Genomic DNA, 14850 nt, shown 5'->3' with positions numbered 1-14850 from the left:
TGCCTAGTGAAAAGTAAAATATTTTGATCATCAAAAATCACTATTGAAAATGGCATGTACAACTGACTGTCATAAGCAGACACATATACTAGTTTGCAAAACCAGTACTATGCAAACAATTACGGAGGCACATTTCCCAAAGATGTCAATATAAAAGTTCTACAAAGATATTACAGAGAATTTAATAAATGGTGCCCAATTCAATTGTATGTTCAGTGGTACTATTCAGTAGTAATTGAGCATGACTCACAATAAAATTAAAGTATTATTTTAAATTCTAAATAGTTAAGCTTCTATCCTTCAAATTGCCATTACTATCTCACAGTACTGTAATATCTTGCCACAAACCTGATAATATCAATTTTTATTGTATTTTAAATATTATATAATATTATAAGGATTCAGTGATACATATGCTATGGACTAAATGGACTAAAGACAAGAAAGTTTCATTCTATGGGAACTGGTAATCAATCATCTAGTTGGTCTGGTTTTAGAACTCAATAACAGAGGCCTTCCTATTCTAGCCATATAGCTATAAGAATAGAAGAAAGAAAAGATGGAAGGAGAAGCCATAAAGCAAGCATGTCTGTGAGAAACAAATAAAAATGGCTAGGTAGTATGGGGGGGGGGGAGGATTGAAAATAAGGACTTCTGGTCTAAATAATAGCTCAATAAGACTTCCTGTAATTCTGTCCTTCATATGTTTTACATTTTTGTTATTAGAGGTAATGGTGACCACAGTCAAGACCTTCAAGATTTAAATGCTCTTTGAAGACAAATACAGTATTTTTAGTATAGAATCCCCATTATCTGAAACAGGAGACATCTGAGACTAAAAATAGACCACAGGAGCCATAGTTTCTATTGTGGTCAGGGTATGAGACTATTGCTACAGAAAGCTTTGTCTTTACCATAGTTCCTGCTTTGTCAGATATGTTCTTCACCCTGTGAAATAGTGATAAAGTAGGCAGTAACAGAAATAAAACAAAGGTTTTACAGAAAAGATCCCATGCAGTTTTGTTTCTGTGAATTCTACTTCTACCAGGTGTTTAGCTATGGATATATGCCTTGGGATTAGCATGGTCATTAAATACTGTCAAATTATGTGTGTGTGATCTACACACACACACACACACACACACACATATACATATATATATACACAGATATATACAGATATATATATATATACAGATATATACATAAGTATATACACACATATGTATTCACATATATAAAATTAGCAATTATATAAGTAGGAGTAACAAGAGTGTGGGATGACCCAAAAAACAGAGTGAGCCAAAGACCAATACACAAGATCCAAATAGGTAATTCCAATTATATGTGGTAGATATCAACTACAAGAGTTTTTCTCATCAATGAATTCCATAAGTATGTAAAAAATATACAACCTGTAGAACTTTAACCTTTTACTTTTATTTAGTTTTTTAAAATAATAATAGATAACAATCTATATCGCACTTCCTATGTACCAGGCACTGTGCTAAGCATTTTATGATTATTATCTCATTTGATACTCACCACAACCCTGTAAGGTAGGTGATATTATTAGCCCCATTTTATAGGAGAATAAACTGAGGCAAACAGAGGTTACGTGACTTCCCGAGGGTCACACTGTTAATAAGTGTCTGAGGCTAGATATGAACTTAAATCTTCCTGACTCCAGACTCTGTGCTCTAACCATTGCCCCACCTAATTGCTCCCATGTAAATTCTCCTCCACAAGTCATATTTTCTTCTTTTTAAAAATTAAAAAAGAAACAATGCTCTATTTAAAATCCAATTGAATTCAAACATTTAAGTGCCCATTATGTACAAATATGATACAGTTCATCCCCTAATTATAGATTATAATATCTGACATGTATGTAAGTGCAACTTGTAAAAATACTATCTTTATTATCTCATTTAATCTTCACATCTCTGTGAAGGTACACTCTATGAGGATGATACAATGTGTAATTTATATAAAGAAATAAATACAAGACAATTTGAAGAAAGAGTTCCATTAGGGGTTTGGGGGGAGAGTGGAAGACATCTGGCTATTAAGGAAGGCTCTCCAGAGAAAGGAGCATCTGAACTAGTCTCTGCAAGACAAGAATTCTGAGCATACAAAAAGAGAAAAGACAAATTGGAAGCTGCTGGGTTGCTCAGTGGATAGGCCTGAAGTCAGGAAGACCTGAGTTCAAATTTGGCCTCAGACACTTATTAGTTGAGTGACCTTGGGCAAGTTGATTAACCCTGTTTGCTTTAATCTACAACAGAATGAAATAGCAAACCATTCTAGTATCTGCCCCCACCCTCCAAAAAAGAAATTCATGGACAGTTTTGGCGAGACTTGGTCTACAGCCTCAGAAAGCCTAAGAGGCAAAAATGGCCAAAGACAAATTCAGCCTAAGAAGAATAAAGGGTTTTCTTTGTTTAGGGGTTTTTGTTGTCATTGAAATGTCAACTGTTCTCAGTACTACAACCTATTCATTAAATGTATTTTTCCAGACAGAATAAGATGGGTACAATAATGTATCTCCTCCCCAAGGAAAAAGGCCAAGGCCTAAACAACAGAACCAAGAATAAGATCCTATGTAACATTCTATTTGACAATTTTTATTAAAAAAAAAAAAAGAAAGAAAATTCAACTAATCCAAAGAAAAGATTGTGAGGTTTCATTTGTTTTCCCTCTTAGCAAAAGCATTCAAGTGTGACATATTTTACAGACAATATTACACAAAAATTCTAAGTCATATGACCATAGACAACCATATGGTAAAATACAATTCACAGAAACAAAACTACCATGAGTTCTTTCTCTTCTGTAAAACCTTTGCTTTATTTTTACTATTATACAGTTTATCACTACTTCACAGGTATCTTATAAAGATACTAAAAAAGTTTGCCTCTACACTGAGATAAAAGCTTCAATGTGGTTATTTAAATCAGTGGTGCGAATTATTTTTCAGGTTCCCAGAGCACCTCAACTTCAGTACTAAAAGTAATCTCATATTTTCTAATATAGTGTCTGTCACTAAACTTCATGAACAATTCTCTATTTCAATGTTAACATGTGTAATATAATATTGTTGTAAATCTGTGGGACTCCTGAGTCTTTTGAAATTTTGTATCCAAGGTTCAAAGAGATATCACTTGATCCATGCTAAACTTCTTTTCCTACACTAGAGAAGTTTAAAAAGAAAATCCTATTGTTTCTCTCAAAAAAAAAAAAAAAGAAAGAAAGAAAAGAAAAGCACTGGGCAAAAAATGTCCAGGTCAACAAAAGATAAAGGGGATAAGACAAACCACTAAGTCAGTACTACTCAAGGCTTAAAGCAGTTCTTGACCAGCAGAAGCTGGAGAATGAAAACAAGGCAAATATATATGATCTATAACTACACTGCCAAAGCCAGTCCAGTTAGGGCAGTTCCAAGTCATCCCTGAAAGAGAACATCAATTCTAGGCCTCTTCACATGAGCTGAGGGAATAGCTAACTAAACTATGACCTATTTTGGGTTAAAACTAAGCTTTTTGTTCAAGTTCAAACAACCTACTATCCATGATACACACTTTAGACCAGGCATAACTCAAAATGTTCTTTCTAGTTCATAATCATTTCAATGTGATTTTTTTTTCTATAATTCAACAAGTCTCCATGTATATTGCTATGACTACAGGTTGTCTATGAGTTTCCAGGGTACATTAATAAAGATAGTTTCCATACCTAGGGCTCCCTATACTCATGAAATCATATCTTATTTTTAAAAACTCATTTCACAGATGCTCTTTGTTTTCATAAATAATTTTCAGCTTCTTTCTATATCATAATGCTCAGGTAAGACAGTTTGCTATATTTAAAATATTATTTAGACTACTTGTGAACTTCAAAAACTAAATATTTGGAAAATAAGAACAGACCACATAAAGAATCTCCCAGCTGGTATACTTAGAATAAAGAAAATAAGATTACAAGGAAAAAACAAGAAAAGAACAGCTAATGCTAGATGTTAGCCTATGTGAAAACACTTGAATTTACATCAATTAAAACAATATGTACAGGGGCAGCTGGGTAGCTCAGTGGAGTGAGAGTCAGGCCTAGAGACAGGAGGTCCTAGGTTCAAACCCGGCCTCAGCCACTTCCCAGCTGTGTGACCCTGGGCAGGTCACTTGACCCCCATTGCCCACCCTTACCACTCTTCCACCTATGAGACAATACACCGAAAGTACAAGGGTTTAAAAAAAACAATATGTACAAGTCGAGAACAATTTTACACAATAGTCTAAAAGTCATCATAGTTATTTCATTAGAGAAAGGTACAGAATAAGATAATATGCAGAAAGCATATTTCATCTCATAATGTCAACATCAAGGATATATTCATATTCTTAAGAGAAAAACTGTCTCATTTTCCATTTTTGCTTTGTTTAAAAAATTCAAAGCTAATACAAATAGTACTCAATTTACATTTTAAAAACATACACATAAAACAGCAGTTGGTTGGAATAAGTATTACCTAAGAATTTGTTCTGAGAATAATCTTTAAAAGTCAGTAAAGATCATGAGAATGTGCAAAAAGGGAAATCAAGACAGAGGAAAACTAATGGTAGTGAGGCAAATCTTATAATACCATCCAGGAAACAGAACCCTTAGGTTTCAAGCATAAAAGACAATTTAATCATTTCTTCAATATTTCAACAGGATGATTAAATTGACTGACTTTGTCAAATATATGTTTAAGAAAAAATTTATACCTGTGTGAGGGATGTCATTACACAAAAACTATTCTATTTTTATACAAATGTTAAGATCAAGATCCCACTTACTTTTATTTTTTTAACTGTTCTAAGTGAATCTAAGCTTTTCTCTGTTCTCTTGGTTTCTCCTTAAATTCATTTTTTAAGGAAAACCAACTCACTAAAATTCTCCAACTCTTTATGGTCCAAGCTCCAAATTAAGATGGTGTTATTCTTAAATATGGTGTCCCAAAGGTCTTAGTAGACATTCAAGCAATAGGCTTGGATATGTAAATATATAATATTATAATATGAAATATTAGATTGAGCAAAACACATTAGAATGAAAACTCATTTTTCTGAAAAAGCATAAACTTTTAAATATTGTAGGGTAACATTTAGATAATATTTTAACTACTGTGCTTATTAATAGTTTACTACTAATTATTTTACTGTTTACTCACATTGTTTACTAAAGTAATATTTACTAATATATAACCAATACATTTAATTTAAATTCAAACATAATGTTTAACTATACTTTCGATTATCTGTCTGAAACATTAAATGGGAATCTAATAAAAGGAAAAATAAATTATCAGGATATTTGAATATCATAATATACTGTGATATCATAGTAAACTTGAATTAAAACTGCTTCTCATCAACAAATGATTAAAGCACCTATACTGTACTATAATTTGATGATGATCATTTTAATATTAACAATATATTCAACTTATGAGTTATACCACTCAAAGCATTTTTTCAAAAGTGATCTTATTTTGTTATGAAGATATAAGTACTTTCTGCATTGATATAAATAATTCACTCAAAAATATTCAGTAAAATACCTATCTAATCTGTTCAGAGAATATTGTAGGATAATGGAAGAAATACAAAAAATAAATGATACAACTCTTGAACTAAAAATCCTCAGGGTCAGTTTTCAATTCTTTATTCCCATATTGAGTTGTTTTTCAACATACTAGTGAAATAAAAATGGGAATAAGGCTTGGAAATTAAATCCTAGGACTTCCTTATTTAATTAATATGCAAATAATTTACCAGCAAACAAATGCTATATCAATGATATAATCAGGATTCTCAAAGTAAACAGTTTTTGCTTTTAATGTAATACTGCATGTGAAATAATATATGAAGTAAATGAGTGATTCAAAATATAAAAAAATAATTGCGTGCCTTCGGAGGCCAAACATATATATATATTAAATACATATTAAGGCAATTGGAGAAAACAAACCACACGAAACTTATATGCAAAAAATAAACAGCAAAAACCTTGGAATTGGCCCTCCCTTCTTCAGGTTTGTCAAAGATAAAGAGGAAAATATGTATTCTAAACTTTGGGAAAACAGATTTTAAACAGTTTGAGAGAAATCTCCTTAGTCTCCTTCTCCCTGTCTAAGCATTCCTCAGAGTCCTTAACTAGCTCAGCACCTCAAAATGCAGGTATTCTCCTAATATTCTATCCTGGGCTCTGTTATATTCTCCCTCAATAATTTCAGTAACATATCAGTTTCTCTGAGTAATAGCTATCATTTCTAGGCAGATGACTCAAAGAACAGCATATCCAGTTTCAGTCTCTCCCCCAAACTTCAGTTCTAGGTCTTAAATTGCCTACTTGAAATTTTTAAACTAGGTGTGCTGGAGATATCTTAAATGTAACATATCTAAACCTGAACTCAGTATCTTTCCCGCAAATAGGAGGAATCCATCATTAGTAACAACCAGTATGTCTTCATGAAGAATAGGTCATACCAGACTACTTTTCATTTCCCTTTTTCACAAGATTAATAAACATGATGATAAGGGGGTATGCTATGGATATACAGTATATCTCAATTTTAACAAAGCTTCTGATAAAGTATCTCATGTTATTCCCATGGAGATGAAAAGATAAGGATTCAATTATTCAATTATGTGTACTTAGAACTTGTTGGAATACTGAACTCAATACTGAACTTATTTGTTAGCAAGAGGTTTCCAATGGAGTACACCCAGGAATCTGTGCCAGGCCCAGTGTTTAATATTTTTATCAATGAATAAAAGTCTAGATGACATGTTATTCTAACATGTAGATAACAAAAAGATGAGAGGGATATTCTAATGCAGAAGATAAAGTCAGGATCCAAAGGGTCTAGACAGGCTAGAGAATTGGGATGAATCTAATAAAAATGAAATTCAATAAGGATAAATGTAAAGTATTTTATGTGAATACAAAAAATTCAACCATACAAGTGTAAGATGGACAAGCTTAATTAATTATATGACAGTTAACCTAAAAAGACTTGGGGAGTTTGGTGGATTTTAAGTTCAATTCATATTAAACTTAATCAATGTTATATGACAACTGCATTAAAAGAGGCATAGCTTCCAGGAATAGGGAGGTAATGGTCCTACTGTATGTAACCTAGAAAAAAGAATCCTTAGGGGTGATGTGATTGCTGTCTTCAAGTAACTAATGGGATATCATGTAAAAGAGAGATTAAACTTGTTTTGATTAGTCCAAAAAAATAGAAGGAAGAACAATGGGTGGAAGTTGCAAATGAAAAAACTTCCTAAAAATGAGAACTGACAAAAGGTGGAATGGACTGCCTCCAGAGATAAGTTTGTTACCCTTCCTTTGAGGTCTAGGAGCAGAAGCTGGGCAAATACTTCTCTGGTATATTATAGTCAAAATTCTTTTTGGGTTAGAAGGCCTCTTAGGTCCCTTTCAATTAAAAAATTCTAGGATCCTACAGTCTTATGTCTTTTTTTTTGATAGACTAGACTTGCATATCAGAGAAATATCATAGATATGTATAATATCTACAATCAAAGTATAATAAATGATAGACTGATATCAATTTGAAAGGATATTTCTAATGGAGTAACATGGGGTTCTATCCTTAGTCTTGTTCTGTTCAGCATTTTATCAGTGACTTTGGTTGATTTTTTATCTTTTATAAAGGACAGTAAGCTAAGATAGGTAGTTAATACATTAAATGATAGAATCAGAAAGCAAAATGATTTATGGATGGGAAAATTATGAAAATCTAATTATATGAAACTTAATAGTGGCAAATGTAAAGTACTATGCTTAAGGTAAAAAAAACACCTAAGTATAGCATGGGGATGATATGGCTAGATGGCAATTCAAACAAAACGACATTAACCTGTGGATTTTAATGAACTATGAGCTCAATATTAACTTAACAATAAGACATAGAAACCGAAAAAGTTAATGTAATTTAAAGCTTTATTAAAACAAGGATCCAAAAGCAGTGAGAAGGAAACTCCAAGTACTCTGTCCTTATCAGATAATATTTCAAGTATTAGCATAGCCCATAATATATTACTTTATTTTTCCCTTACCAGGTTATCATATATTAATAACAACAATAGAAGCTCATATTTACATAGCATTTTAAGGTTTGAAAAGGCCTTTACATACCTTATCTCATTTGTTCATCACAACATGCTTTGGGATAAGTACTATTATTATCCCCATTTTACAGATAAAAAAATTAATCTCAGTGAAGTTAAACGAGCTACACAGGGTCACACAAGTACTAAGTGTCTGAAGTAGAAATTGAACCCAGATCTTCCTGACTTCCAATCCAGAGTTCTACTTAATTAACCATGATACCTGCATGTATTACTGCCCCAGTGGAAATACAGGTTTCATAATGACAGGAATCATTTTTTATTCTGTCTTAATATCTCCAAGAGGGGACACAGTGACTCAGATATAAAATATGTTTAATAAATGCTTGCTGAATTAAATCATGACAGTTTTTTTCTAATGTTATACTTCCCTAGAAGCAATTAGTTAGTATGAAACTCAATTCTAGATATGGTCCCTGATTTTCACTATAAATAGTAGGAATATAACAAGTATCCTCTACATTACTTCCTTCCATTCAAAGACAGTAAATCATACATTCAGCAATGGCATGACATTCTAATAGAACTCTAGCATGAAAAAAGTAGCAAACGAAAATAGGTTGAATACCAATTTCCTCTAACCTTTAGAACAATTATCAAATCTTTTTTCCCTTTGAAAATTCTGAAACTTACTGTGTATATATGTACATATATACACACATATATATAAATTTGTACTAGATACATGCACTTGCAAAACTGTTATTTATTATTATGCCAAATATACAATAATTTGGCATAGATGAACCCAAAATACTTAAAAATATAGGGAGGGATGATAAACAAAAATATATATTGGATTTTTAAAATACCCACTTTCTACTCTAATCTAACCATCAACTTTTCAATTCTATCAGATTAACATATTTATTAAAATTTAAACAAAATCTAGTTAATACATAATTGTTACTTTTAAACCTTTTAACCATAAGCCAAGAAGAAAAAATTGAACTCAATTAAATTATGCAAACAGAGAAAATTAAAAATAATTACATATATCACATGTATAATTTTACATGGTGTCACTGTGCTGAAAAAAAAAGTCTTCCACTGAAAATTTAACTATGTTCAATTATGGCAAAATAGCATATTTGTTATTAATCCAGTTTTATTCCAGTTCTATCTCCAATGTGGAATTATATTTATAAGTTTGCTCCCTCTTTACAAACTAATATTTTAAATAACATTCTGTTAACTGGACTTAAAACTTACTCTGAAAGACATCAGAATTTTTTTTATTCAACACATGTAAAATATATAATCATTCTTAAAGGATATATAGTTTCATTGGTAAGGGTACTCCCTCTACTGACACAGATCTCAACTTCTATATGCTTTAGAAAACAGTCTCTAAGAGTTGTTGTGACCAAAAAATTCATCACCCTCTCTCCAATTTACTGATAAGTGTCTCTGTCTCTGTCTGTCTTTCTCTAATGTCTTTGTCACATTTCCTAAGTTTAAATTTTTTCAAAACAACTATAAAAATGATAAAAATGCTCAATTCTTATCTTTTCTAATTTTTTTCAGTGTACCAAGCATTGATTAAATACCATTAATGGAAAGTATGCGTGCAAGAAACATAATGTATAGCATGTAAAAAAAAATACATATAAATGTTAAATTGTTGTAGGAAAAGGCTGATGCTGGCCATTTGTCAGAAAGTTAGGATGACTCATTTTGAAGGATTTTAGTAAAGAAATTTTTAAAATGATTATTTTATTTGAATTTCCTTTTCAAGAAACTAGATATGGATATATAGAGGGCTACATATACCAAAAAAACAGCATTTTGTCTGGGAATTAGACAAAAATACACAATTCAAGTAATAATTGTAATGACATTATTTAGTAATATTTGAAGTTTTACATTTCATAAAGTACTATATAATCTCTTTGTAAAGAGGACATACAGACATTTCTTTCTTTTAAAGAAAAAAACTAAGAATCAAGGAAACTAAAAGTTTTAGCCAAGGTCTCTCAACATATACTTTTTGATAGGAATTCAATCCTATCTTTCTGGATCCAAGTTCAGAGTTCTTTCACCTGTACTACAAAGTAGCCTACATAGTAACATTATTCAATTACATTAATTCAATTTCAATTAGAAAAAAAATACAGGTAGAATCTGAATGATAACCCAATAATAATTTCAAAAAGCAGAAAATGGCACCTCCTTTTTGTTTAATATATGTTACCAACTTTCTGCTGAAATTATACATGAAGTTATACTTTTCCTGCTGAAGTCTTAGATAAAAAGTTACAATCTAACAGCAGGACATTTTAAAACTTACCGTCATTCTGGCTTTTGCTCTTCATTTCTTCCTTCCATGATGGAATGTCTTTCAAAGGAACATAATCCCTCACGTATTCTTTTCGTCTCTCTTCCAAGGTCATCTTCAGTAAACGTTCTTTTAAAAAAATGCAAATCATTTTTATTTTTTAAACTTTAAAACTTAATATTATTTTTCATTTAACTTTAAAATGTTAGTGGCCTTATAAAAAAATGGAAGTGCTCTTGAAAAATTTGACAAAAGTTCAGAATTTTAGATATTAAATACTTGATAAGTCATAGTATTTTTGGAGTGGAAACTTTCGAAATTATTAGATTAATGCCATTTTGCAGAAAAACTGAAGACCAAAGAGATGAAATGATTTGCCTGTTTTCAATTGCACTACTGATATAGACTGTCACCATATTCCCAGTCAAGAGTTCTATGCACTATATTATTCTGCCTCTCAATTATTTTGGACTCATTAAGGATAATAGCAAAATAAATTTTGTTTTAAAAATAACTAATATTCATAACATCTTTGTTTTGTTGAGGAAGATTATGCTGTTATTTAAAAATAAAATATAGAAAATATTTACTATAATTAAATACTACTGAGATTTGAGAAGTTGATCTAAGTCTCTGATTTCATGGGTTTGGGTAACTCCAGTTGAGGAAATTCCCTTTACCAATGCAGATCATCAATTCCTCTGCAATGTAAGAGTCTTAGTGAGTTATCTGGGACACTGTCCATGGTCATAGAGTTAGAATGTGAGACAAAATTCGTACTGACCTATCTACTATATAGCACACTGCTTCTCAATGTTTTAGGTTCAGGGATGTTATAACTGCTTTTGTAAAAGTTAGTAATAACAGGAGCAGCTGGGTAGCTCAGTAGATTGAAAGCCAAGCCTAGAGATGGGAGGTCCTAGGTTCAAATCTGGCCTCAGACACTTCCCAGCTGTGTGACCGTGGGCAAGTCACTTGACCCCCATTGCCTACCCTTACCACTCTTCTGCCTTGGAGTCAATACACAGTATTGACTCCAAGACAGAAGGCAAGGGTTTTGAAAAAAAAAAAAGTTACTAATAACTTATAGGAATGTCATGTGACACTTTTCATTCTGTAGTCACTTAAAATTTTAAGTGACAAAACAAAAACAACAATAAGGGAAACAAAAATCAAACAACAAAATATCGAAAGCAGAACCTACTCTATAGAAGATAAATCACAGTGAAAACTTGAAATTATATAATATACCAAGATCAAATATAAGCCACCTCCAGCATAATAGGTCTTTTAAGGTTGGGGTTCAAAAATGCAGAGCCTTGAGAACTTTGGCTGGCTATTTCTTTAAACCAGGAAATAAGTGGTAAAAAAACACATATTGATTACACAAGAATACAAGGAGTTTCTTCAGTATTGTGAAATTTATTCTTAAAAATCAAAGCCATTCACTTTTCAACAAATACTATTCATATTAAACACCAAAAAATATATCATGTAATCTAAAATAATAATGCAAGCAAACAAACCTCTATTTATTTATTACACTGAGTTCAAGTAAGTTACACTAGGCTTTTAAAGTTCAGTGAGGAAGGTCAACTTTACTTCACAATTCAACAACTTTAAACAAAAAAAGTCACAGTTTCTAATGACTACTAAAAATGCATAAAAGTAATCTCATAATAACACTGAGATAACTCATAAACAAAATCATACTTAAATTTTAATTAGACTGCAGGTTACAAAAAGTCTCTTTTGAAATAAAAATTACAAATATAATAGCTTATTAGCTTTGGCCCACAGACATTTTATTATTATATTCTATCATAAATGTACATTTGTTTCTACATGATCTTATAATCTGATACCTTTTCTCTTTACTCTAATGGAAGCAAATAATAAAAGTTATGGGGAAAGTAACTTTAAAACATTGTCATTTATAGCTTTGTGGCTATTAAAAGACAACAATGTATGCTATAGAATCATTTAAAGTAGGAAAGTATTCCTTTGTTATGGGGGATGTATTAAGTAATCATTACTTTTTAATCAAAATATATAAAAAGAGGTTGTTTTTTCCTATTTCCCCCTAATACTGCCATCATTGTTGTTAATTATAATATCTCAGGATCATGAATAAAGATATATGCATAGGGTTTTAACAATAAGTAAAACAAGGGTTAAATCATGTTTTTTCAAAAAGGCTATATTCTGTAGTTAAAATCATTATAACCACAAAAAGAAAATTTGCTACCAACTACAGTTACCTTAGTTGTCTAATATTTACTAAATTTCTTTCCAGTTAGGACTTGGCTTTGAATCTTAATATCATCATCACTGATAAAATTTACTGGAATGCTAGCTTAATACTCTCTAGTTGCCTATTTTTAAAATTCTATAATAAAATGGGACATAAGTTAAATCTCTTCAGAGATAATTTTTCTAAGGTTGTGGTTCTATGTAGTAAACTGGTTACAATAAAATACATCAATCTTCCATATACCAAATTTTGACAGGGTTTGTTTTGACCTATGATTGTCATAATGGCCTTTACCAAAATTCTAAAGGGGAGGGAGGGTGAATGCCTCCCAGTGGTGCTTTCTGAGAAAGGTTCTATGGAGTTCCTTTTCTTCACTTTAAACCTCTTCCTATCTCCTTTGTTCGCCCTTTTTGCAAGGCCTGGGACTTGAAATTAAAGTTTCCAATTTTTAGGTAACAGTTTACAAGGTATTCAACTTTCCATTTATTCTTTGCTTGATATTCCCAAACAGAATACTGCATACATTTTAGATTACTTTACAGGGTGATGTGCAGAGAGCAACAGCAACCTATGTTTTTATATTTTTGTTAAAAGCAAAGGGGTGAAGAGAAAGAGAAGTGAAAAGTATGTCAGAGTGAAGTTTGCATAAAGATATAATTTCTTACAGCATTATTTTCCCTTTAAAAAGATATAAAATGATAAACATAATTTATTTTTTAACTCAAAATCGATGACACTGACATTATCAGGCTGCCTTGAACAAGTCTTGATATATACTAAAATTCGGGAATCAATCCAAGATTGGCATTAGTAATAAGCTTATTCCAAGAAACTTCAGTTTATCAGTTAGGGATCAGACATAAAGAAAAACATAAGGACAAGAAAAAAAATGCAGATTGCTTTGAAACTACTTATCCTACACTAACCCTACAGTTTGTGGTCAACTTTGTATCATCTATACTTATCGATCTGGGAGTGTCCACCTAGTAAAGACATAAGTCACACTTCAATCAAACGGAATAGGGAGGGAGGACAAAACTACAAAGTGGGATCAGTTTATGCCAACGAAAAGCAAGGACGGGACAGGTGGGGGTGGGGCAAAGAGGTTTAGTAGGAGCTAGAGAAAATAGAAGCCACCACTGCCAGGTGACAGTCAGGTCAGCACGTGCAAGAGGATGCGTGAAGGTCCCAGCTGATGCTGGAAAATGAGGGAGGGGAGAGGAAGAAGAAGGCAATATTCTTCCAGGTTCAAAAGACAGAGACAAACACCTGAGCCCAAAGTGCAAGGACTGGCGAGAGGACTAAAACCCGGGCAGTGAGAGTGAGTGTGTATGTGTGTGTCCATGCACGTGTGTGTACACACTCCAGTGTGCAAGTACGGGGATGGGGGCGGAGGCGGGGGGCACCCCGAGCAACAGAAAGCACGCGCAGAGGAGGGAGCGATCTGAAGAGAGGAGGGACGGCAGCCCAAGCGGAGGTCGGCGCACAGCAATCCCACCCCCACTCCCTCGTCACCCCCAACCATAAGCTACCCCGAGAAAATAAAGGGGCCGGTTACCTTTCTCCTCTTTCCACACCTTTTTCTTCCTGTTGCTGGGGTACATGTTGCCGTGGGGGTGGCTGGCTTTGAACTGCAAGTTCCCCAGGCTCACAGGAAAAAAGGGGGGGTGTGTGCGCGCACGGGGTGGGAGGGGGAACTCGGGGAAATCCAAAAAGTGAAAGAGTCTCTGCCCCCCGCCCGCAGCCGCCGCCGCCGTCCCCCCTTCCTCCGGTTCTCCCTTTCCCCGTCTCCTCACTGCTCGCTCTCGCCTCGGGCTCCGGCTCCGAATCCCCCTTGCAGGACACCCCGTGAGCTGCAGCCGCAACAACAGCACCAGCACCAGCAGCAGAGACAGCGGCAGCACCAGTGGCGGCGGCAGTAGCCCCTCAAAGCCTGTCAACTAGGTCACGCCTCGCTCTAACCTAACACCCTCGCAAAGGCCCCGCCTCCCAGCAGCTGGGCGACGGTGCCTGCCATTGGCTCAACAGCCTGCCAGTCTTTCCGCTCTCCCCACCGCGGGCAGGGGCTTCAGTCCAAAGGCGCAGGCGCAGGCGCAGGCTCCTCATCCCGACGTTGTGGACGT

The 14850-nt window shown here is 33.5% G+C and overlaps 1 protein-coding gene across 1 annotated transcript in view; it reads right to left on the bottom strand.

Annotated features, from left to right (window-relative positions):
• The window catches only part of MACROD2 (mono-ADP ribosylhydrolase 2), a 2270665-nt gene extending 2256050 nt beyond the window's left edge, over positions 1-14615 (bottom strand). The window contains exons 1-2 of the mRNA XM_044663418.1: positions 14286-14615; positions 10486-10602 (exon numbers count right to left, since the gene is read on the bottom strand). Coding sequence (XP_044519353.1) covers positions 10486-10602; positions 14286-14331 — 163 coding nt within the window. The 5' untranslated portion in view covers positions 14332-14615. The remainder of the gene's footprint in view (positions 1-10485; positions 10603-14285) is intronic.
• Positions 14616-14850: the final 235 nt, after the last annotated feature.

The sequence above is a fragment of the Gracilinanus agilis genome, chromosome 2, assembly GCF_016433145.1.
Source record: "Gracilinanus agilis isolate LMUSP501 chromosome 2, AgileGrace, whole genome shotgun sequence".
Taxonomy (NCBI): Eukaryota; Metazoa; Chordata; class Mammalia; order Didelphimorphia; family Didelphidae; genus Gracilinanus; species Gracilinanus agilis.
This window is presented reverse-complemented; position numbering and strand designations above follow the sequence as displayed.